Raw genomic sequence first — 23757 nt, forward strand, 5'->3', positions numbered from 1 at the left:
AATAGACCCACCACAAACTCTGACCAGGATAAAATATTTGTAATAATTTAAATGAATTATGTAAGATGTAAGATAAGCTTAAATCAGGCCTGTGAGTTTTAGCAGGATTTTACAGTTTACATAAACGCCCTATAAAAATCCATGTAAACATTTGACTTTAACTGTTTGGAAAATTATTTTCCTTAAAATGTATTGTAAATGATCTTTTCAAAGTGTATTGTAGACTGACTATGTTAGCACTCGTATTCATTCATTACACCTGTGCCTTGTTTCCCCTGCTTTGTTTACAGTACTCCCATATTTAAGCCCCTTTGTGTTTGCATACTAGTGCGAGCTATCAGTGACTACACCGACACTGAGCGGTTTGCCTGTATAGCCTCTACTATGTGTGACCATTGCTGTGTTTCACCACTGACTTTGTTTTGACCACAACCACGGCTTTGCCTTGTTAATACTGTTCGCCAATCGACTGACCATGTTTCTGTCTTTTGACTTTAAATAGTGGATTCTTCTTGTTTGTACCTTCACCTGATTGTAGATAAAATACATCGTGCATCCTGTATGCCTCCCTGAGCCGTTGATACATAGCTACATACTGTAGTTGATACTCAACCCAGTGTTGCTACCTAACACTGGACTGGGTCACAAACTGTAAACTCAATTTAAGTTTACACTAAAGTTAATTTTGTCCACCTTTTACTTAATTGTGAAAATACAGTGAGTGTAAAGTTAGTGATTCTCAATTTTTGCTCACCACTTAGTTTTCTTCATTTGACCATTTAGCCATTATGTATGTTTATTTATCTATTTTAGATATGGAACCTGTCATAAAATCACTGCCTACAAGCTGGGAATATACCCTAAATAAAATAGCAGTACAACACAGGGCATCACACATCACACTTAAAACCAGGGGCAATTTAGAGTAGCCAATACACCTACATACCCTTTTATTTAAAATATGAAAAAAAAAAATAACTTAGATGAAGACATGTAGAAACATGCCAAACGTCATAAAGTTAGTAACCAAGCGGACCATGGATCAAACCCTGGTCCCTGAAGCAACCCAGCAATGTTGCACCACTGTGAGCCCAAGTATCTTTACTGTACATAGTAAGTTAATAAAATGTGCTGTAAGTGTAACCCTGAGAAGCAAATGCTGAAATACAAGCTTTGCTCTCTGATTTGTCTTTAAATAAGTACAGCTAATTGTAACATGAGAGCTTTCTTTTATATGAATGTGGTAGGTGAAACTCCAAACAGGTCAGTCTCACATTTGTAAGGATTAAAGGTAGATGATTGTCATTGGAGGACAATGGGCCAGAAACCGTTTTTAGAAGCTAAATATATACCCAATGCAAGAGTGCAATTTAATCTGTCACGTTACTAGATACTGTACTATGAAGACAAAACTAATCCATTTCCAAATCTTCACTGTAAACTCCTCTTTTTTCTCCTCTTCTTAACAGGAGAAACATCTTCACTGCAGTTTAATTTATGCTGTATTTCTTAGTTTGTGAATGTAATTTTAGACATATCTGCATCCGCTAAATACCTTAAATGTAAATAGAAAGGCCATCATTTACACAGCTGGCTGTGTCTGAGGGAGGGAAGGCCAGCAGCTTTTATTGCCTGGTCCAAGAGTATTGTGGTCTTCTGTATATGCTGAGGCTCTGTAAAAATCCTCTGCTAGCTGGTGTAAAGGTGCAGCTGATGGCTTCACACATTTAAGAGGGGGCATGTGCTAGCCAGTGCTAGACCCTATGTTTACGCAGAGTGGGTATCATGCAACTGGCAAAGGTCAGCATGAGTGTTCATGAAAAAAGAATATATAAAAGGAATAAACACATTAAATAGTTTATTGCATATCACAAATATTTATTAGAATTCTCTTTTTAAAGTTATATTACCATTGATATTTGTGTTAACCTTCAAATGTTAGAAAGAAAATAAGCATAACATATTTTATACATTTTCTATAATATATTGAGTTTGATTCACTGACGAAAATAAAGTATAAATGGTTTTAAATATCTGAATTTTGTTCATAAACATTTCACATTAATACCAAGCAGCTACAACGATATTTAAGAGAATTAACCAAATCATACATAACATTGCATTAAATGCCTGCATTATTCTCAGTGTAGATCAGGGGTGCCCAATTTTATTCATAAAGGCCTGGTATGGCTGCAGGTTTTCATACAAGCACACCTATTTCACCAGCTAGTCTTGGTCTCTCCTGAGACCTGAAACTCCTGATTACTTATATCAGGTGAAACTCTTGCCCGGTTCATATGAAAATCTGCATGCACCCTTTGTGGATAAGATTAGACACCCATGATGTACATTATGCAGAGCAGTTGGGAGTTTGTACTGAGACCACTTAATCACTAGCTATCTACTATATCCACAGTCCCTCCCGATATAACTTTAACCATCCAAACTAAGCCTAGTAAAATCACTTCCTAGAAGTTCTTGACTTGTCATTAAGAACCTTGATGCAGTAGTGCATTGCCTAGCTTTGGCTGTTTCTGAGTCTACTACATACAAAAAGTGCAGGTATTACCAGAAAGTGCAATACACAAGCATTTTGTGACAGATGCACTCTGGGGAGTGAGAAAACATGAATGGGGTATTTTTGTTCCTTTTACCACATCATAGCCATCAAATAGATTATTCTCCATAAAACTTGTTGATTTCTTCTTCATACATTTTTGCCACAACTGGCCTTTTGAGCTTCATGGTGGGACCTGGTAAAGTCAAAACAGAAAAAGCTTGTGTCGTTATATATTTAATGACAGTTGATATTTTGTGCACTTTTAAGACAATGTGTTAACATGCCATTAATTTAATAATTATCCAGTTTTAGCATTTATCAGATTATTCAAGGGCTCAAGTAAACAGCATACTTTAATATCTTAAATTTTAGACTGTTAATCTGATTTTAAAAATTATTAAAAACACAATGTTTAAAGAATTATTTAGATTATTAAAACCTTTAAAAATAGCAAATCCTTAAAAAGTCCTAAATTATATTCATACAATTATTGACTTAATTAACAATTTTATATACAGCCGAGGTCAAAGGTTTACATACACTTGTAAGGGACATGTATGTCATGCCAGGCTTGTGATTTCTATGATTTCTTTAATGTCTTTTAAGTGACTAAATGACTGGGACACATTGTCCAAAATAACTCAACATGTTCCAAAATTTTAGTTTCTTTACAGAACAAAATCTGATGGGTCAAAAAATCTACATAAATTTAGAGTATTAATTTGGTGTAAAAGATTTTAAAATGTCAAACTTTGTGGCATCGACTTTTCGTTTAGCCTACATTGGAATGGTTGACTGCATCCAAGAAATTTGGCTGGATGCTCAGATTTAATCTAAAAACCAAAACAACAATGCCATGAATTATAAGCTGCAGGAACACTGAAGGCACTGTCCGCAGTCAGGTGAGCATTAAATCACCTTGGATGCAGAGGTTGCAGCACAAGAAGAATTCAAAATTAGAACCTTTAGCTAAAGTTTGTTGCTGATCATAAGGACCCAAATGCCTCCTAGAGGTCAAAACCATTTTGGAAATGGCTGTATTTATCTAAGACTAAAATTATGAAATAATCCTGAGCTGAAGTCAAGGTAAACATTGTCAAAAAGCAGTAATCAAAAATCCAATCAGAGTTGTGACAGAACCTTGTTAATAGCTAACGGAAGTAAATAATCAAGTTAAAAACAGCTGGGAAACATAACCAAAAAGTAGTAGTGCTTGCAAATTGTTGCAGTTTTAGCAGATGTTCCAATCCTTCAGTCACAAAACAATATTAGAGATACAAAATCCCAAAACTGCTTTTAACTCAAAGTCTAGGTGGCAAGTTGAAATGTGGCCCTCACTTCTGTCTAAAATTATTGTCAAAATTATGATGCCTTGGAACATTTTTGTTGCTATATGTACTACATAATTTGATTTAACTGCTAAAAGGTATTGTACTTATAGACAGTCAATTTTTTCCACACTAAGAATACAAGATTTTCAAAAAATATAAGTTTTCAATTAAATGTAAGTACATCTGTTAAAAAAAATACTTGATCAAAATATCCAATAAGTCAATGTGTCTTAATTATTGGAACCTGTGCATTTAATACAGTCAACCCTCCTTTGCCAACATAACAGCACTGAGTCTACTTAGAAAGGAATCTGAGGTCATGTGTAAAATTTCCCTGGATCATCCAAGCTTCTAGTTACTCACTTGTAGACTATGTTTTTAGCTCAGCCTACATTGTTTTTTAATAGAAGAAATTGAAATTGTCTGGTACATCTAACAAATAATTTTTTAAAGTTTCTACTTGCTTAGAATGAATTTACTTTAGTTAGATTTTTTAACCATATTTTACATTACGAGAACAATCTAATTAATTACTCCATTATTATACCTGTTTTTTAAAGCTGAATGTTCTACTGTTTTAACCAAATATTTTAAAATACATACACATAAGCCTTTCACAGAGAAGTACATAGTATATACACTCATGATGTTATTACAGCTATGCATACTACTGATTAAAAATGTCCTACCAAGCTCTCCTCCAGTTATCGAGAAGTCCTGAGACAGAAGTGTCCACTTTTGGATCCTCTGAGCATTGGATGTGGACTTGGCATTAACCCTGTCCACACCCTCCTGGATGACTTTGTAAATGGCTGGCTCCTTGCTGCCTATGATTTCTGAAACTTTGGTTGCAATGACACCATGTTCTCTGCAAAACTCCACTGCCAGTGGGGTGAGCTCATCAGTAGGGTCTCCATTGTCATCAACCGTACACTGGGGGTTACAAAAGGGATTCGTTACAGGTAGGCTGTTTTAATGGCATCCAGAACCACATTCTACTGTACTGAATAGTACGTGAAATTAGTACAGTACCATTGTTGTTGTAACCACTGGCACTATTAGTACATGTAAACCATGTAATACAATTCAATTCAACTTGATGAAATACTATCACAAGTACAATCTTATTTAGGTTATGTTAGCAAATAGCTAGAACACTACCAGCTAGTAGGCCAGCTAAATGCTAATAAACTTTAACAGTAACATCATAAATTCTGCCAAAACATGTTTTTAAAATTTTTTGAAAATACTGCTTTATTTTATGTTTTCTATCTAAATCATCTCACAGAAGTACTGTGGTACAAACAGAACAAATATGCTAAAAACTGAAAGACTAGGTTTAGAGAACAGAAAGTAATTTTCTCTTTTTTGTTTAGTGAAATTGGGACTAAGAAGCTGTATAGAGCCAGACATGATTTAGAAAGACTCCTTGTTTAGTGGCATAATGATAAAAGCCACGCTGCTGGTAACAACAGTGCTTAAGTTCTGGGGGTTCAAATCCCAGACTGGGCTCACAAACACGTGAACCTAGCTACGTGGTGGGACACATATTAGTGCACCCTTACTGCTAAGGCCAATCCCGAATAAATGAGAGGGTTGCATCAGTAAGGGCATCTGGTGCAAAAACTGTGCTGAATAAAATATGCAGAAAATAATCTGCGGTGGAAACCTTAAACCAGAGCAGCCTAAAGGAATCATTTATCCCTCGTCTAGAGAAATATGTAAGAAACTGGGACTTAAGCAGTGTAAAGAAATAAACATATCTAGGAGTTTAACAGGGGCAGATTTTACAAATACTGTAGTCATTTTAAGCACAGTTATAACCAACTTTTCTCAAGGTATTTTCATTCCAATATCAGGTCTGGTTTAGTGAGACTAGTGCTATGATAATAATAATAATAATAATAAAAAAACATATTATTAGAGTAGCTATTTAGGGAGTCAATTATTAATAAATCATGTTTTTTTCTGCTGAGCCTAAAGAATCAGTTTGACCAAAATGTAGCATTTTATTGGCATAATAATTTCATACTATTATTTTAACCATTAGTCATAATCTTATTTATTATCTGTTACAATCATTAATGAATATAAGCTGAATAAATTGTGGACAGCCTTACTTTGAGAGTAAAAAGCATAGACAGGAATTTCTTTTTGTCTCCCACCAGCATGGCATTGCTAATAATAGACACTTCCTCCTTAACTGCATCCTCAATGGGGACTGGTGGAATGTTCTCTCCTCCAGCGGTGATGATTAGCTCTGTAAAAAAAGGCATATTATATTTTTATCCTGTTGATCATTATTGTTTCCTATTTTCTAGGAACAATTTGCATTGTAGGCTTTGTAGGCTAAACAACTCTTTCAAGCTTCTTAATGACATGACGTGATGAAGTGTAAACAAGCAGCTCTAGCAAAACAGAACTCTAACAAACTGACTTGTCGTGTAATTTTTTAAGTTACTGTACAATGTACAGTAAAAAAAAAGTCAAATGTTTTCTTTACTGACCAACTTATTTGTATTTTCTAAATATAAACACATTTTGAGTCCAGTGGGATATTCTGCAGGCACACCAGCACTGATATTCTGAACTCTCTCCGAGTTCGAATCTTAGCTCTAACAGTGCTTGCAGCTGACAAAATTGGCAAAAATTGGTCTGCTGGATGGGAAAAGGCAGGACTAAAGTGTGTGGGGTTTACAATGCTGTGTAAGTAACCTGGTTAGTAACCAGAGGCACAAAGTGGAGGAACGCGGAGATCAGTTGCAATCGGGGTCACCAGCAGTCCTGCATTTCTTGATGCAGAGGTTGACTGTGTCAAGTGGCAACAGTTTTTTAAAGTGCTCTTGAGCCTGTGTGGCTATATTAATCACAACAGTGAGTGCTTTCCATGCAATGCCATCTGAGGGCTCTAAGGTTACACCTATTCTTACAGGTTAGACCTATGGAACACGTGGATAAAAGCGTCCGCTAAATGCCGAAAATGTAAATGTAAATGTATTCTAAAGTGGTTTACAGCCTTGCCCTACAAATGTTTTCACAATATTATTTTGTACAAAGTTTGGCTCAAAGTGGTGAGTCATGATTCATTTTTGCTTGCTGACTTTTAGTGTATCCTCTTTTATATTAAATCATGATAAATGTACTACAATCAGGTAAATTTTTGCCCCTGTTTGTAATATTACATGTGGTCACTTTAGTTTTGCATGTTCCATTGAAATGTACCAATTCAGGGTAAAACCTTTATTTACTCTATCCACACTTACCTTTTATTCTGCCCGTAATAAACAGGAAATCATTAGTGTCATGCTTTCCTAGGTCTCCTGAGTGAAGCCAGCCTTCAGAATCCAGAGTCTCCTCAGTCTTCTCTGGCATATTTAGGTAGCCCATGAAGACGTGTCTACCCCAGAAACAAATTTCTCCGTTGCCCTGTTCATCTGGCTTGTCCAGCTTTGTTTTGCAGCCTGGTATCACCTTTCCACAACTGTGGGAAATAAATACTGGGATAATAAATAAACATACTGAATATCCAGTATTTGTAACTGAGTACTGTAACTGTCCCCTTTTTGAATGTCTCTAATATTATGTATTTGTGACACTAAATGCTTTTACATAAATATAACACAAAGAAAACTTCTGTAAAAACTCAATGGACTAATTGTTGGTGTCTGATATTTCCTGGTGGTACCTACCAAGCTTTATGTATTTATATATGTATGGATGTCATATTGCTTCAAATGCATTTGTACATTTCTGAGAGAAAAACAATGAACTTGCCCTACAGAAAAGGTAAATCACGTAAAAAAAATTAAAGGGCTGACCTTGTGATGCGATAACTTTCAGACCAGGATATTGTATGAGGTCCTGTGCTCTCGCTCATGCCGTAGACCTCACACACTGGGATGTTTAGACTCATAAAGTATTCAAGAGTGTCCTTAGTAATCGGCGCTGCTCCTGTGACGAAATGCTTGCACCGATCTAGCCCAAGACCAGCGCGCACTCTCTTGAACACCAGATTATTGGCTAACATGAAGCCCCAGGGTACGGTGGGATTACTGAAAAAGTAAGAGTACATTTTAATGCTCTTAGATATTAATCTTAAGTCTAAATCTAGGAAAAAGTAATTAAAATAATAATATAGCAAGACATACTTGTTCATGGCATTGTAGCTGGCCTGAAGTCCTATTGTTTTGGCCCAGACTGCAAGTCTTTTTTTTAGGGGTGAAGATTTTGCACCAATCGATTTCATTGCTTCCTGCATTTTCTCCCAAACACGTGGAACTCCCAAGAAAGTTGTGGGATGCACCTCTCTTAGAGTGTTAGCTAAAGAACCCTGCAGAAGTATATAATTAATTTAGTGCCATTAAATGATAATTAACCTACAGAATATGATAAACAAGTGGATGGATGGGTATTGGTAGGATGAATGGATGAATGGATGGATGGATGGATGGACAGAAAGGTGGATGGTAATGTAGATAAGATGGGTAAATAAATGGTTAGGGTGTGTGGGTGGATGGGTATATGTTTAAATACACTGATGAGTAAATGGAAGGATAGGAGGATGTATTTGTAGATTAACTGATGGATGAATGGACAGATATGGAAACAGATAAGTGAATAAATGGTTGGATGAATAGATAAATGGTCAGTGCATACTTTAATGGATAAGTGGCTTGGTGTGTGTACCAAAGTATTGATGGGTAGATGGATGTTTGTGTGGTTGCTTGAATAGGTGAGTAGTAATATGTGGTGGATGAGTGGACAGACAAGTAAATGGTACAAGGTATAGATAGATATTTGATAAGTAGATTGTTTGGTAAATGGAGAGATTAATAGTTACCGATATATGTGCAGGAATGTAGATAAATTTATGAGGTACATAAATTGGGGCTTAAATGTTTGTACAAGCAAACATGTACCTCTCCTGTTGATTGTAGATTTAGTAGTCTGGTATAATGGTATTCAATATTTGATTGATTGTATTTTTTATTTTAACACCATCTATGACAATCGAGTTTACAATAGATGGCAATGATCGGCAAGTATTCACAGATAACTTCTAAAATTGAATGTAATCAACATACATTCTTCATAAATGCTGTCTTATTAATAAAGCTAACCTTTAATGCATCTGGTTCAGCAAAGTAGGTGGCAGCAGCAAATTTCATGGAGACCCACATGTCATTGACCTGAGCTGCAACATGACTGAGGGGGAGATAGCTCACCGCAGAATTCTCTCCCATATCTAGATTGATTGCTGAACCAGCAGCATGAGCAATCCATGTGATCTAGAAAGAGGATGAGTATTTGTATCAGTCAACCTTAAACTGCTATTATTAACATGTTATGTGGAATGATAATTGACTTTTGAAAGCAGACAACTTACATTGTCATGACTGAGCATGACACCTTTGGGTTTGCCTGTGGTTCCAGAGGTGTAGATAAGGGAGCAACATTCATTCGCATTTTGACAGTCAATGATTGCATCCAGTTGGGCATCTGGGAAATCTTTCCCAAGCTTCATAAACTCAGCCCACTGAAAAACAAATGATATTTAACCTACATGTTTTGTACATACTGTATTTACTTTGTCATTGTCAACCCAACTTTTTAAAGCCAGTTAAACAAATAAAAAAGAAAATGAGTATTAACTATACAACATTATTACTACAAATATTTACGAATGTTTGTAATTCAAAATACAAAATTATGTATTTGTATTCAGTTAAGATACATTTACAAATAGTACAATTTAGTATAAAAAATATTCCATCATTTTAGCATTAACTTATAAATTCCTTAAGTTTAAACTGTTAGGTGTTCTGCTTTGGTTATCAACATGACTTGATGAACAGTAGACACGCTTACTTAGTGTCTTTCTACACTTTGCATGTGCCTAAATAAATGACAGACAACATATACAACATAGAGCAATTTGTCCCTTAGTTTTTATTATTAAGTGCCCCTCACCTTCATATTTTAAATATTTGCTAGAAAATTTCCTGAATAATCTAACCAACTAATTCCAAAAACTGCTAGTTACTTTTGGGGTAAAATTCTTGGACATACTGAGGTGTCCTTAGGAGTTGGGGGGGTGGGGGTGGGGGTGGTCTTTGAAGAATGCAGATTACATAAACATGCCACACCAGTGTCATTTAACATGTTAGACAGTTAAGAATAAACACATGTTCACATGACAACTGTAATTTAATGAAATGGTCAGACCTACCGTATATACGTTTGGATACTTTTTTTCCAGTTCACCCTTGTACTGGACTATAGCCTTCAAATGTGGTAGCTGATCTTTAATCTGAATTAGACAGAAAGACAGACAGTAATTTAGTTGTCTCTTGTTTTTACATTTCTTTTATTTTTATTTTCATATTTTTTATTAGTGTACACATTTGCTTTGATTGCATTATGCATTATGTTTCAAGCGCACCTTTAATCCATTTACTAAATGCCTAACCATTGGATGAATTGCATATATTTTATAAATTATACCTATTTTTTAAATAATACTGAATCATAACAAAGTGCTAAGTGACTGTACTAATAAAATAAAGCCTAAACTAAGTGACTACTGATATGGCATTAGTAGGGTGCCACCTTTAAGAAAATAAGGTGAATGTGAACAAATTTTGTTTTGCTTAAAGCCCTGACCTCAATCACATTCAACACTGAACTGAAATGCGGAATGCAGCAGTTCTTCTTATCTGATGTCACTAATTATCTTGTGAATGAACAAATGCCTTTCATGAAATGTGAAAGCCATAACATCCCCATAATAATATGATTTTTTTGTTTTCTTTTGGTATTCGACAAGTTTACCACCAATTCCAAGTGATAACAATAAAATATATGTTCACAATGTGAAAATGTGTTACATGTTTTTCAGAAAAAAGCTAAACAAACGGAGGTTGCAGGAAGAATTCAACCACTGAGCAAAAGAAAGAGTTTAACTTGCTTGTCTACTATGTGTACTATGGCATGCAGGTTTTCTTAGATACCATCTGGGTATTTTTTAAACTATTTTCAAAAATGACTAAGATTCCAGTTAATGGACACGGAATAGTACATTAAATACCTGGAGGATTTTTGCAAGTTGTTTGTCATTTTCAACAACCAGCACATCGGCTTCAGAGTCTTCGACCACATACTGACAGGCTTCTGGAGAGTTAGTAGTATAGATTCCGGTAGCAAGGCCTCTGATGAACAAAAACAAATCAGTTATTAGATATTTCAGTATGTATCCACTGTCTACATCATGCTAGCTATCTAATAGTTTACACGTCACTATAAGATGTATAAACAGACATAGAACAGTGTTTAAGTATGTGAAAAGGAAAAGAAACAGTACCCTGCCATGATACATCCAATATCTGCGATGTACCACTCAGGAGAGTTGAATCCCAGAATACCAACTCCATGGAAGCGCTCCAGCCCTAACTGTACAAACAAAAAGACATATGTCCACATAAGCATGTAAGATCCAATTATAGCCTATATTAGACTTTAATGCACTGTCCACAACCCGAAATGTGTAACACAGATGTAGATTACAAATCTTGGTTAAGATGCTTTGCTTAGCTTCTTTCCAACGATATTTCTCTAAGATTTCTCTAATCTCAGATAAGACCATGGTCAGGCAGTCTGAAGGCACAAGTTGCTGTGTCTGACAGGGGAAGGTTGGCTGGGGTACCACCTTGTGCTCGTATCTCTCATATCTAAGTTTGGTTGTGTCTTAGGGAGACGAGGCCAGACAGGGTATACAATAGGCAAATAAATACTTGTAATAAGTAAAAGAAATAAATTAAATACAAATGCTAGACAGTCAGAAAAGACAGTCTTTAAACGTTAGGGAGGTGATAGGAAGCGGGTGGCTAGGAAAACGCAGGACACAGAAGGAAATAGTTGAGGTGTCAGGCAAGTTCCTTCATTTTAGTGGAGAACCATTGTCAGACCATGTCAATTGGACTGGAGCATATCTTAAAAACACTGGGCGAAGGTGGGAATCCAGCCAATGAGAGGAAACCTTAAACCCCATGCTGCAGTAGCAGTATTCACGGATTAAACCTGGACCACAGAGTCACTGAAATAATAATTATGTGGGCGGAAACTTGAAGAAAATCTATGAGATACAGATAAAACATGCCAAAATCTATGAAGACACTAACTAAAAATGGATAATAAACCCAGTTTACTGGGCAGCCAGAATACAAAAAAGTTTAAATAAAAGTGGGTCGTGTGGGTGCCACACAGACTGACTGAATTATTACGTTTATTCACAGTACTTTCTACAGTTTTAAAAGTTAAGAAATGTTGGTAATGTAACATTTTTTAATTTGGTTCTCATGTTACATGAGTACTGTTTAAAATGAAATATTGTCCAGCCATGCTTCCTCATTGCTTTTTCACTGAAATAAAAAAACCCTGTCTTATGACAGTTTACAACACATCACAGATCATACTGATTATCTAAATAAAAATCTTTACTGGCAGACACTTACATAACATCAAAATCACTTACTCTGCTGGTAACGTATAAGGGTGACAGAGAATCTAATTCTATTAAATAAAAAGTACCAAGAATAAACTGTAGTGTACTTCAATAATTCACAGTTTGGTGAAAAGAATAAGAACAAAATGTTTTAAAAACAAACAATATATCATTTATAATGAGCATTACATTTAATGTGCTTCATAGTAAGTTAGTGCAGGTGCTAGACTTGCCTGCCCACAACACAAACCACTAAATCTAATTGGTTAAAAATTATGCAGTCTTTTCAATTATTTTTAATTAAGAATAGATAAAAAATGATTTGCAAATTATTGCAGAATTGCAATTATTCTTTTTCACCCATATTTCTACTGTCCCTGCTTTTTGGAATATAGTTTTTACTAGTGTATCTTTTTAATAACTTTTAATAATATTTAACATATTTAAGATATTTTACAACTATTACTATTTAATGTTTAATATATTATACATTATTATTTATGTAGAGTGCATATGTAATGAAAAATAAATGATAAAAATAGTTGTCCATGCAAAAACATCTCTTCTGCAGACTAGATAAAAGTGAAGGCCTATGGTTAGCATTGTAAAAACCAACTTAATGTTCTGGCTGATCCCCTCAGTGTTATTAAGTCTAAAGTATTTTTAAATTGCTCTTGATTGGAACACTAACTGCTAATAATAACCATAGCATTTTTACAGATGAGTATCCACTGTATGACAAATATATTACTTTAATTTTGCAGTATGTAACCTGTTGTGGAGGATCCTCTTAGTAGAAAATAAAAGGTGACATTTAGTAAAACCTGTTTTGAAGCATACCACTACCTGTCAGAATGAATTGAATGTAAATTGTTTTTAAGTGGCTGGTCAATACACATGCGAATCATCTAGACCAGGGGTCACCAACCCGGTGCCTGCGGGTGACCACGTGAGTCGCCCCAGGGCATGTTCTAAAAAAGGAATAGTGACCGTAGAGCTCCATTTAAAAATGATATTTTATATTATATATTACATTAAATTATAGAGAGGCTTCAGTACGTGTCACAGAAACGTCCATTTAAATCGTAGCTTTAAAAAAAATCTTACTTAACTGATAACACCGCACAACAAATTTTTTGCTTCTTGAACACTGTTAGGTGTTTCTTATAGATTTTTGGGTGCTGATCACGAATATCACATCAAAATGTACGTATCACGTACCGTTTAAGAGAAATCTTCAGTTTTATCATAATTTTTGCTTAAATTTTTATCCAAACATCTCACTCCAGTAAGTGACTCATCAGCAACAGTTTGTGCAGCTTGGGCAAGTCAGAACGAGCTTGGCGCTTTCTCAGCATGCTATAAAGGTGGCTTGCATAAACCGATCCTGCTCATTTGGTTAATACAGAAAGCTAGTGTGTATGTGTGCATCATTCTAGTAAAGTACAGTGTCTGTATCAATATAACAGTAAGTAAATTTAATGCTATAGCCGTTCTGCTGTCTGGCGATATGTCTCGTCAATGTCGTAACAGCCGCGACACATTCTGCTATATCTGTGGCGAATATACACTTGCGTCTCAGAGACGTTCTATAACTGCTCTTGTGAAGAAAGCTTATCATCTGTATTTCGGCTGCAAAATTGGTGACCAAGACAAGGAATGGGCGCCTCACATTTGCTGCACAACATGCGCCGTCAATCTAAGAGCCTGGCTCAGAGGCACTCGTAAGAGTATGCCGTTTGCTGTTCCAATGATCTGGCGAGAACAAAAAGACCATGTGACGGACTGTTATTTTTGTTTGACTAATGTATCTGGTTTCTCTGCCAAAAACAAGAAGTCAATTGAATATCCTAATCTGCCTTCAGCAATGAGACCTGTGCCACATGACGACAGTCTCCCAATTCCGAAAGCACCCGAGGATTGGACCTTAGACGAACCAGATGAAGAAACTCCAGTGCAGGGTACTGACAGTGACACTGACCCAAATTTTGAACCTTGCTCATCAGGTGATCCACATCTGATAACACAGTCAGAATTGAACGATTTGGTCAGAGATTTGGGTCTGTCAAAAGCAAAAGCCGAGTTGCTGGGTTCCAGGCTGCAGGGATGGTGTCTGCTGTCACCAGGTACGAAAATTTCTATGTTTAGAAGCCGACATCATGATATCACCAAATTTTTTGCACAAGTCGACAGTCTCTGTTTCTGTTGTAACATTGAAGGATTGTTCTCGGCCTTGGGTTGTGATCACAATCCGGAAGAGTGGCGTCTCTTCATTGATTCGTCAATGCTAAGCCTGAAAGCTGTTCTGCTACACAATGGCAACGTTTATCCGTCAGTACCTGTTGGCTACGCAGCACACATGAAGGAAACGTATGAGAATATGGAACTGTTGCTCAACCACATCCAGTATAGCAGGTACAACTGGAATATCTGTGGAGATCTGAAAGTCGTTGCTCTGTTACTGGGACTGCAGCTCGGCTATACCAAGTACTGTTGTTTCATCTGTGAATGGGACAGCCGTGCCAAAGAGTCACATTATTGTCGACAGAGCTGGCCACTCCGCAAAAAGTTAGTTCCAGGACAGAAAAATTTTGCACACGAACCGCTTGTCGAGCCGGCAAAGATATTTTTGCCTCCTCTACACATAAAACTTGGACTCATGAAGAATTTTGTGAAAGCACTGAACAAGGAAGGCGAAGGTTTTCGCTATTTAAGACAGATGTTTCCAAGAATAAGTGACGCGAAGATCAAAGAAGGCATTTTTGTTGGTCCCCAGATCAGACATGTTATGAGTGACAAGCGGTTTGAAGAGCTGTTAGTTGGCCAGGAAAAAATTGCCTGTAAAGCCTTCAAAGACGTTGTTGACAATTTTCTGGGCAATTACAGAGCGCCAAACTACGTTGAAGTCGTAGACAAACTTCTCCGCGCATACCAGAAAATGAAGTGCAACATGTCACTCAAGATTCATTTCCTTCACTCACAGTTGGACTTCTTCCCCGTGAATCTCGGTGCTGTCAGTGACGAACACGGTGAGCGGTTTCACCAGGACATTGCTACAATGGAGAAACGATACCAGGGCAACTGGAATCCGTCAATGCTTGCTGACTACTGTTGGACACTGCAACGTGATGCACCAGAAGTTGAATACAAAAGAAAATCAGGAGCAAAACATTTTTAATTCTGTTGAACTTAATGGCTCATGCGGAACATAAACGTGATTAAATAGGTAAACATATAAATGTCTATTTCTTAGAGTTCCTACGTGATGCAGTAAAACAAAAACTATATTTGTGCATACCCTATAGGTACCTGTCACAATCACCTAAAACTTTTCAGGAAGCAAGACTTTAAAAAAAATTTGTTGTGCAGTGTAATTTGTACAAACTGGACAGAGTTCATGATTTATTCTAAAACGTTACAAAGGTAGTGTGTGATAAGTACAAACGGGACATGATTTGTACAAACGGGACATGATTTGAAGATGTGACTGTTAATGATTTCCTAAAAAATGGTACAGAAGTGATATGTAAGACAAAATGGTGTGATTTTGATCAAAATGCTACAAATGTGCTCATTCATACAAAACTGTCAGGAACAAGATTTACAAAAATATCAGAGATGTAATGACTGACTTTCAAATATTGAAACTGAGATTAACCGAAGTAAATAATGTTACATGTTTAAATATATGTGTGTTTTCTGCCATGGTAAATCATTGTTAATAATTATTGTGAGGAATGAATAACATGTGATCAGACAGTCTCTTCACATATATGAATATTTATTATTATTATTATTATTATTAATCATAATATTATCATTAAAGGTAAACCATGCAACTTTATGGTATTCAGGAAGTTTGTATCCTACAAGTAGCCCTTCAGCTTACTCAGTACCCTTAAAGTAGCTCTCTGTTTCGAAAACCCCTGATCTAGACTAAACGTCATATGGCATATGAGCCAAAAAGCCCCGCTTGCAGGTATACTTACAGTAGCACAAATCAACTTTTTCTTCCTCAGATAGCTTTTAATATAAGCTACATTTTTACAATCATGCTATTTTTTTTTATTTAGTGCCAAAATAATAAAGACGGCAGACTTAATTCATTTTACTCTAAATTAATTTCCATTAGATGTTTTCATTCTCATGGTTACTTTTACTTTAATCATGTTTTGGGTTATTTTTGAGGCGGGTCTAGCAGTCTTTTAGTTCAAAAAAGATTATTGCTATTCTACTAACATTCAAAAGACAACAGTGCAAAGCAAACAAAAGCAGCATCTCAAAATGATCTTACCTTGAGAAAGCTTTTTGCTGCAGCCCGGCACTGTTGTTGGTATTCTTTATAGGTCAGAGTCACCCAGGCTCCATCTTTCTTAGAGCAGAGGGCTGGATGATCTCCGAACTTGTCCACTGTTGCCTGAAACATCTGTTGGATGGTTAGCGGAGGCTCCGAACCCGGACCTGTTTCTCTCATCCGTAGCTTTACTGCCTTTTCCCTTGCTGTGCTCCAGTACTGGTCAGCTGAAGTCAGATGCACTTTAGCAGACAATGGGATTGATTCTTCCTCTAGTGTTTCAGAACAAAGTGGGCAGATTTTTGACATGGTTTGCAGAGTTTTTAAAAAAGCACAAATATACGGATAAGATGATGAGGCGTCTTGTGTGTATCATGCAGTATTGAAAGTAAAGGGGAAGGAAGCAGCAGGTCAGGTTACAGGAAAGGTTTGAAATGTTGCTGTCTAGTATAATGCTAGTGGCCAGGGTAAACAAACCAGTTTGGTCACTTCAGTAGAAACTTGTTATATAAAAGATGCTAGATGCTTTTACCTTTGAAACATTTAATGTACTAATTACATTACAATGATAATCAGTAATAAGAGAAATACAAATGACAAAAAGACTACTTTATAATGCTGAATCCAAAGAATATGCATGTGTGCTACAGATTACATTTAAAGTTCTATTGATTTTTTAAATGCACAAGTAACTCATTTAGTAAACCTCAGTCTTACCTGTACACATTTTGGTTTCTACTATAGTACCATCTGTTGCAGTTTTCTCAAAATTCTTCACAGATGCTTTCTCACACTCGATCATCATATCAGACATTGAGCTGGTTTTCATGTCTACTGGAACCTCTACAGTTGGGCTGTCAATCCCAGAATCGTCTCCCAAGGAGAGATTTTGAGCCTTGTCTAAGAGGGAGCCCATATTGTCGTTTCCGATTAATGTCTTTGCGCAGCTGCCATTTAGTTGTGCTTTGGAGCTCAGACTTCCCTCTTTGACACTGTCCTTCCCGAAACTAGCACATAAGCAAGAGAAGAAACATGACTGCAAAAGCTCAATTGAACTCCAAACACACGATGCCTAATCTGTTCTCTTTAGTTGTAATGTAATAGCTGTAAAGAACACAAACCTTAATAATATGCAGGTGTACATACCTCACTTCATTATTTTCCAAGGTGTGAATTCCATTGGAATTGTTGTGCTGTCCACAATCACTCATAGACATTTTGAGATGTTTTCAAAAACCTAATAAACCAAATAAATACCTATATTATAACACAGAATTTAATATTTGCAAAACAGAATCAGCACAGTCTGATATTAAATCTTATGACTGGTGACTATAGCTTCAAAATTCATATCTGATGCAGACACAGCACTAGCAGTGTTCACTTCATTGGTAGCCTTTTATCACATCATATTGTTGCAACACATTGAAAGTCTGTTAACTGAACCAATAATGAGCCAGAAACAGAGGAGTGATGAAAGTTGAAAGCTGGCACACTGCATTAGTGGCAACACTCGGCCTTTCACCTATATTAGTACACCAACTTATCATTTAAGTACAGTGGGATAGTATGAGGGAAGAAAATTAAAGCAAGCTTGTCACAAATGCAGTGTCAAAGTATTTAACCTATACTTAATACAATGAGGTTATTATTGTAAGTGATCTATAAAACAGTGTGTTTTATGTCGAAAACAGGGTGGCACCAAGGCTCAACAAGTCCTAGTGGAGTGGTCTGGGTTCTTTTCTGTGTGGAGTTTGCATGTTCTCCCTGTGTCTGCATGGGCTTCCTCCAGAAGCTCTGTTTTTTTTTTCTACAGTCCAAAGACATGTAAGTTACATAAATTGGAGATACAAAATTGCCTGTGATAGTGTTTGACATGGAACTTGAACTGATGAATCATGTGTAACCTGTAGCTACTTGTCTTGTCATGAATGTAACCAAAGTGTAAAACATGTTAGAATCCTAATAAGTAAATAAAAATAGACAAAAACAAAAATAAAATCATCTAAAAAACACATTTTAAATTAAAAACAGTAAGACTTAAACAGTATTCATATATTATTGTATTCACTTATCTTTAATACCACTTCACTCAGTCACACCTAGAAGTAAATTAGACAAATTATTGCAAATGTATTAACCTACAAGCTTAATTTTGGGACATGAGAAGAAACTAAAGTAGGTCCATAAAAACATGATTTGGTGTCCTAAACTCAACCCCAATGAACACCTTAAGCATGAATTGTTCAGTTACGAGCAGGGATGTCTCATGCAACATCAGTACCAGTCCTCACAAATGTTCTTTTTGTCTCCTTTGGCACAAATTCCCACAGACACACTCTAAAATCTTGTAGAAAGCCTTTCCAGGATAGATCAATAGAGGCTGTTAAATCTTTGGATTAGGGAAATCATTTAAGCTCACGCTCAGGTGTCCACATACTTTTGGCCATATGGTGTAGAATAATAACAAAGTATTCCAAATGTAGCAGGCCTACTTGAGAGTAGATAGGAATTTGTGAATCGTCCAACTTTAAGCCACTGCTGCCCTCTAGTGCGCTTAAAATAATGGGATTTCATTTCTTCCTGTAAAATACTAATTTCATTTCTTTTAACAATAATTTTACCTATAAATATCACAGAACAAAACAAAAGAATTTGAACACAAATTAAACAGTAAAACACAAGGAAAACACAAGTCATTACAATGTTCTTCTAAGTTAATTTGCAAACTTGTGAGTCTTTAATGGTGGTTGAGCAATATGTTTGCTTTTATTTACTCTAAAGCATGTTTTACATTATAATGTTACATTATAAAATTTGTACAATCTACATATAAAAATATAAGGAATCTGAAACGTGATGCTGTATCACTGTAAAAACAGAGAATGATTAGATTAGATGCAACTCCTGCTGCAATGCTTTTTAGTCCTCTTATCTGCTGGATACCATCAAAAATATATGTTCAAATCAGGCACACCCCAGTGTCCAGGCACTAGAGAGCTTTACACTATAGCAGATTCTGCACTGGATTTCCTATGAAAACAGCAACTACAAAAAGCAGCTTTTACTAGCAATTTGAAGCATCTTCATACTTAAATAATATTGTCAGAAATAGTGATTTAAATATGTACTGAATGCTTTTTTATATTGAGCAAAGGAATTATACAAAATGCTATATAATAATGCCTTAACAGCAAATAGCACTTTTCCCAGTGAGTCTTTAACCTACGTCAGCATCACCAGTGTCAGAAAGCTAAAGGACAAAGTTCATCATTACAACACTGGTGTGGCAACATCGAAGTCTGCTCTAAAATGAACTTTTGCACATAAATCAGGAACACCCTGCATGTCATATAATGACATGCGGCACGGTGGCTAAGTGGGTAGCACTGTCGCCTCACAGCAAGAAGGCCCTAGGTTCGATCCCCAGAGGGGGCGGTCCGGGTCCTTTCTGTGTGGAGTTTGCATGTTCTCCCCGTGCGTGCACAGTCCAAAGATATGATAGTGAGATGAATTGGAGATACAAAATTGTCCAAGACTGTGTTGGATATAACCTTGTGAACTGATGAACCTTGTGTAATGAATAACTACCGTTCCTGTCATGAATGTAACCAAAGTAAAAAACATGACGTTAAAATCCTAATAAACAAACAAACATGATCTTGATGATCAACAAACTGGGAGCATGACAAGAATAATAATAATTACATTAGGACAGTGATAGCTCAGTGGTTAAGGTACTGGACTAGTAAACAGAAGGTTGCCGGTTCAAGCCCCGCACCCACCAAGTTGCCACTGTTGGGTCCCTGAGCAAGGCCCTTAACCCTCAATTGCTCATCGTGTTCAGCTCATTGTGTAAGTCACTTTGGATAAAAGCGTCTGCTAAATGCTGAAAATGTACATGTAAATATAATCTGATGTATGAAGCAAAGGGAGATCTAACAGAAATTCTGATAAAAGAAGCTGCATTATTATGTAAAGTATTTTAAATGTCTCATCTGAGACAGTATGTTACAAATCACTTTTTATAAGAGCAGTAATTATGCCACTAATGATCTAATACAGCCATCCTCATAGTACCCAAGCCAACTCACTGCAACCAGGTTATGCAAAATGTCAAATCCACTATAACGTTAAAACCATTTTTATCCCTGTATGCCTGAAGACAGTAAACAGCATAGATCTACAGCACAAATACCTCAGCACTGCCTCATTGTGTCTATTCAGTCCTTATCCCTAAGCGCTTTATCCGGGTCAGATTTGCGGTGGTTCTGACGCCACCAAGCCAGGAAAGGGTGCCAGCCCATCACAAAGCATCACACACACTTACACACTCACATCTAGGGGCAGTTTAGAGTAATCAGTTAACCTTCTGTGTGTTGGGTAAGTAAACCACATGAGAAATATAAAAATCCCACAGGCAGTGACTGGAGCCCAAAATGCCAGGACCCATTTTGCTGTGTGGCATTCATTCAACCAACTGAACCACTGTGCTGCCTTGTGTATAGAATCAGACATTATGTCTGACAGTAAGTTCAACTTTACTGCAGACATTTAGAAATACAAATGACTGAAAATAATATTTTGCATTAGTCATGTTTATTTTAATGACATTTGGATAGGATTTGAATCAAAATGATACAATTTTAAACCCTCTAAGGCAAATAATTCTTTATAGTAAAGTCTTTATATGCATGCTTTAGCAGTTTGTCATGGTACAAACCTTGTTTTGTGAATTTTGCCTTTAACACCTCAACCAAAAATTGCTGTAAACTTTAGGCTCAGTTCTCACTGCTAACTCAGTCCAGTGTTATGGTTTCAAAAGTTGTTGGTTCACTTATTGTTTTTTGCACAACCATTGTTTCTGCTGCTTTTTAATGATCCTACAAGTCTTTTTAAGTGACTGTTGACTTAATCATTTATTAATCATTATTTTAAAAAAAAAGCACTTGTTAAAGCAAATGTTTGTGCACCTGTCCAGGGATTATTTGTGATCTGATATAGTTTTCACTTAGAGTTTATTAAAACAATAGTACTGTTAGGGATGTTTAACAACAGTTGTTGCTGTGGATACTTTTTTTTCATATAAACTGCTACTTGTATGTAAACTTATAATAATACTTATAATAACACTAATAATAATATTTATTATTATAATATTAATAATAATAACCACCACAAGCCTCACCAGAAAAAGCTGATAGAAAGTGAACTAAACATTAAACATTGATTTCATGTATCTGCTTTCATTTTACAGGCATTGTTGAAGTTTTATACGTTACCTATATAATTACGTATACATATATAATTACTTGTCGTTTATATATTACTTCTATTTAAACGGCGTTTAATTTATAAAATGTCACATTTCAAAAATAAAACGTATAAATATAAAATAAGAATACTTACAAGCAGAACCGGTCTTTTTTCCTTGTAGCTTGTTTTGGCTGTCTCCAAGTTGCTCAGCAATTAGCACACCTCCAAGTACACAGTGCGCGTTACCTATTCACGAGCTCGGCGCGCTGACACGTGACCTGGTTGCACGCGCAGGTTATAGAAGACCATAAATATCTATTGAAGCCCTAACTGATGGTTGTGCACCATCTCACCTACTGATGCGGGTTGGGTCGTCGCTGTAGTAACGTGTCGTTAGTGCTGTGGACTCCCAGTGGAGGGTAAAATGTGTTTGTCCTGATCTGCTCTTTACAAAACGTGATCTCAGCCGAAAGAAAAAAATATTTTAGTTTGTTAATTCAGTGACACATCCAACTCAGTCTTTACTCAATCCTAACTATGGACAAACGAACACACTGAAAGCAAGGCCATACAACCATGACAATCCCTCACAGTGCATCATATGTGTTGGCACAGCACTTATATTATATGTTATACATACTGCATATAGTTGGTCCAGAGTCCAGTGAGGGTGTACTTTACAGTAATCTTTGCAGATGCGAGAAACAGATGTGCAAGACTCATCACTGCAGCTGAGCAGCTTCAAGATTTTTCCACTTTCACTGTATCTGTCCAGTTTAGGGCAGCTCCCATCTAGCAGCAACTCAATTATCTACTTTGTTGGAATTCTGTAACAAAGCCATGCTGAAAGTCACCGAGCTCTTCTGTATTTGGTATTTACTGCCAGTGTTTGTGCATGAATCCTGCATTTACATTGCATTTATATGAATATTGCATGGACATTTACAAAAACAAATCACTAAAAATTATGAATTAAAATGTCATTATATAGCAGTTAAAGGTCTTAAATGGCTTATTTAGCTTTCGTTTACAATGGCAGTGTGAAATATCCATACAATTACACAGAGTGTACTGAGCAATAATTACACAACATTGCACATCAATCTGCAGATAATAAAGCCTGTCATAAAAAGTAATCTTGAGCTGATCAAATTGTTGGCACATTTTTATTGAAAGATAATAGACAGTGGATTAGTTTGTCTAATCAGCTCAAAACTCTTAGGTGTTAGCTAAATCGAAAAGTTATTTGTCTTCCGGTTTTTGTGTAGCCCCTAGAGTGGTGATAGTACTACAATCACGACATTTATGGCATATTCCAATATAAAATTACACTGCCATTTTGATCTCATTTTACGACAATGTATTAGGGCCACTGTAAAAAATTAATTCAACTTTTAATTTCAAGAAATAAGTCAAAATGATTTAAAGAATTAAGTCAGAATGATTTCGGGAATAATGTCAATTTATTATGTCCTTAGCAACCTCCTCATGTCAAATTAGGGACGTTGAGTATTTGGTAAAGGTAACTTTCGTATCAAAAACAGGTAGTGAAGCCAAGATGCTTTATTTTGTCTGTATTTTTCTAAACTGGCAAGCGTGCGACAGCTGTCACCGACTTTATTCTCTATATTAAAACTTATACTGAAAAAACTATTTTAGCAATGGCCTAAACAAAATATCTGGAATTTTAATCTAGGCCTGGTAGAGACAGTAATATTCATTGAGTCAATAGCTAAATGGGGTTGTCAGTTGGTAAAGAAATTTAAAGGCGGTGGTCAAGTTTATGTCAAGTCTTTTTTTTTTTTTTTATCACAGT

General features: G+C 36.1%; 1 protein-coding gene across 2 annotated transcripts; it reads right to left on the minus strand.

Annotated features, from left to right (window-relative positions):
• Positions 1-1875: 1875 nt before the first annotated feature.
• On the minus strand, positions 1876-22741 carry LOC134335386 (long-chain-fatty-acid--CoA ligase ACSBG2-like). 2 transcript variants are annotated; one of them, XM_063017908.1, is made up of 16 exons: positions 22295-22741; positions 22095-22219; positions 17832-17922; positions 17403-17692; positions 16686-16957; positions 11252-11340; positions 10979-11099; positions 10121-10201; positions 9278-9427; positions 9012-9179; positions 8040-8221; positions 7710-7943; positions 7155-7372; positions 6012-6151; positions 4581-4824; positions 1876-2753 (listed from the first exon to the last, which is right to left on the minus strand). In XM_063017908.1, the coding sequence occupies exons 3-16, from the start codon at positions 17900-17902 to the stop codon at positions 2677-2679; spliced, it is 2337 nt and encodes a 778-aa protein (XP_062873978.1). In that variant the 5' UTR covers positions 17903-17922; positions 22095-22219; positions 22295-22741; the 3' UTR covers positions 1876-2676. The 2 variants fall into 2 exon arrangements, with proteins under 2 accessions (XP_062873978.1, XP_062873979.1); XM_063017909.1 differs by lacking the exons at positions 22095-22219; positions 22295-22741 and having other exon boundaries at positions 17832-18535.
• Positions 22742-23757: the final 1016 nt, after the last annotated feature.

The sequence above is a fragment of the Trichomycterus rosablanca genome, chromosome 21 (genome assembly GCF_030014385.1).
Source record: "Trichomycterus rosablanca isolate fTriRos1 chromosome 21, fTriRos1.hap1, whole genome shotgun sequence".
Classification (NCBI taxonomy): domain Eukaryota; kingdom Metazoa; phylum Chordata; class Actinopteri; order Siluriformes; family Trichomycteridae; genus Trichomycterus; species Trichomycterus rosablanca.

Excerpts from the sequence above, each read along its gene's own strand:
- LOC134335386 (XM_063017908.1), bottom strand. The coding sequence starts at position 17,902 with ATGTCTATGAGTGATTGTGGACAGCACAACAATTCCAATGGAATTCAC. Across the intron at positions 16,958-17,402 it reads AGAAACCAAAATGTGTACAG|AGGAAGAATCAATCCCATTG; the intron begins GTAAGACTGAGG and ends CTGAAACACTAG. Across the intron at positions 7,373-7,709 it reads GAAAGTTATCGCATCACAAG|TTGTGGAAAGGTGATACCAG; the intron begins GTCAGCCCTTTA and ends TATTTCCCACAG.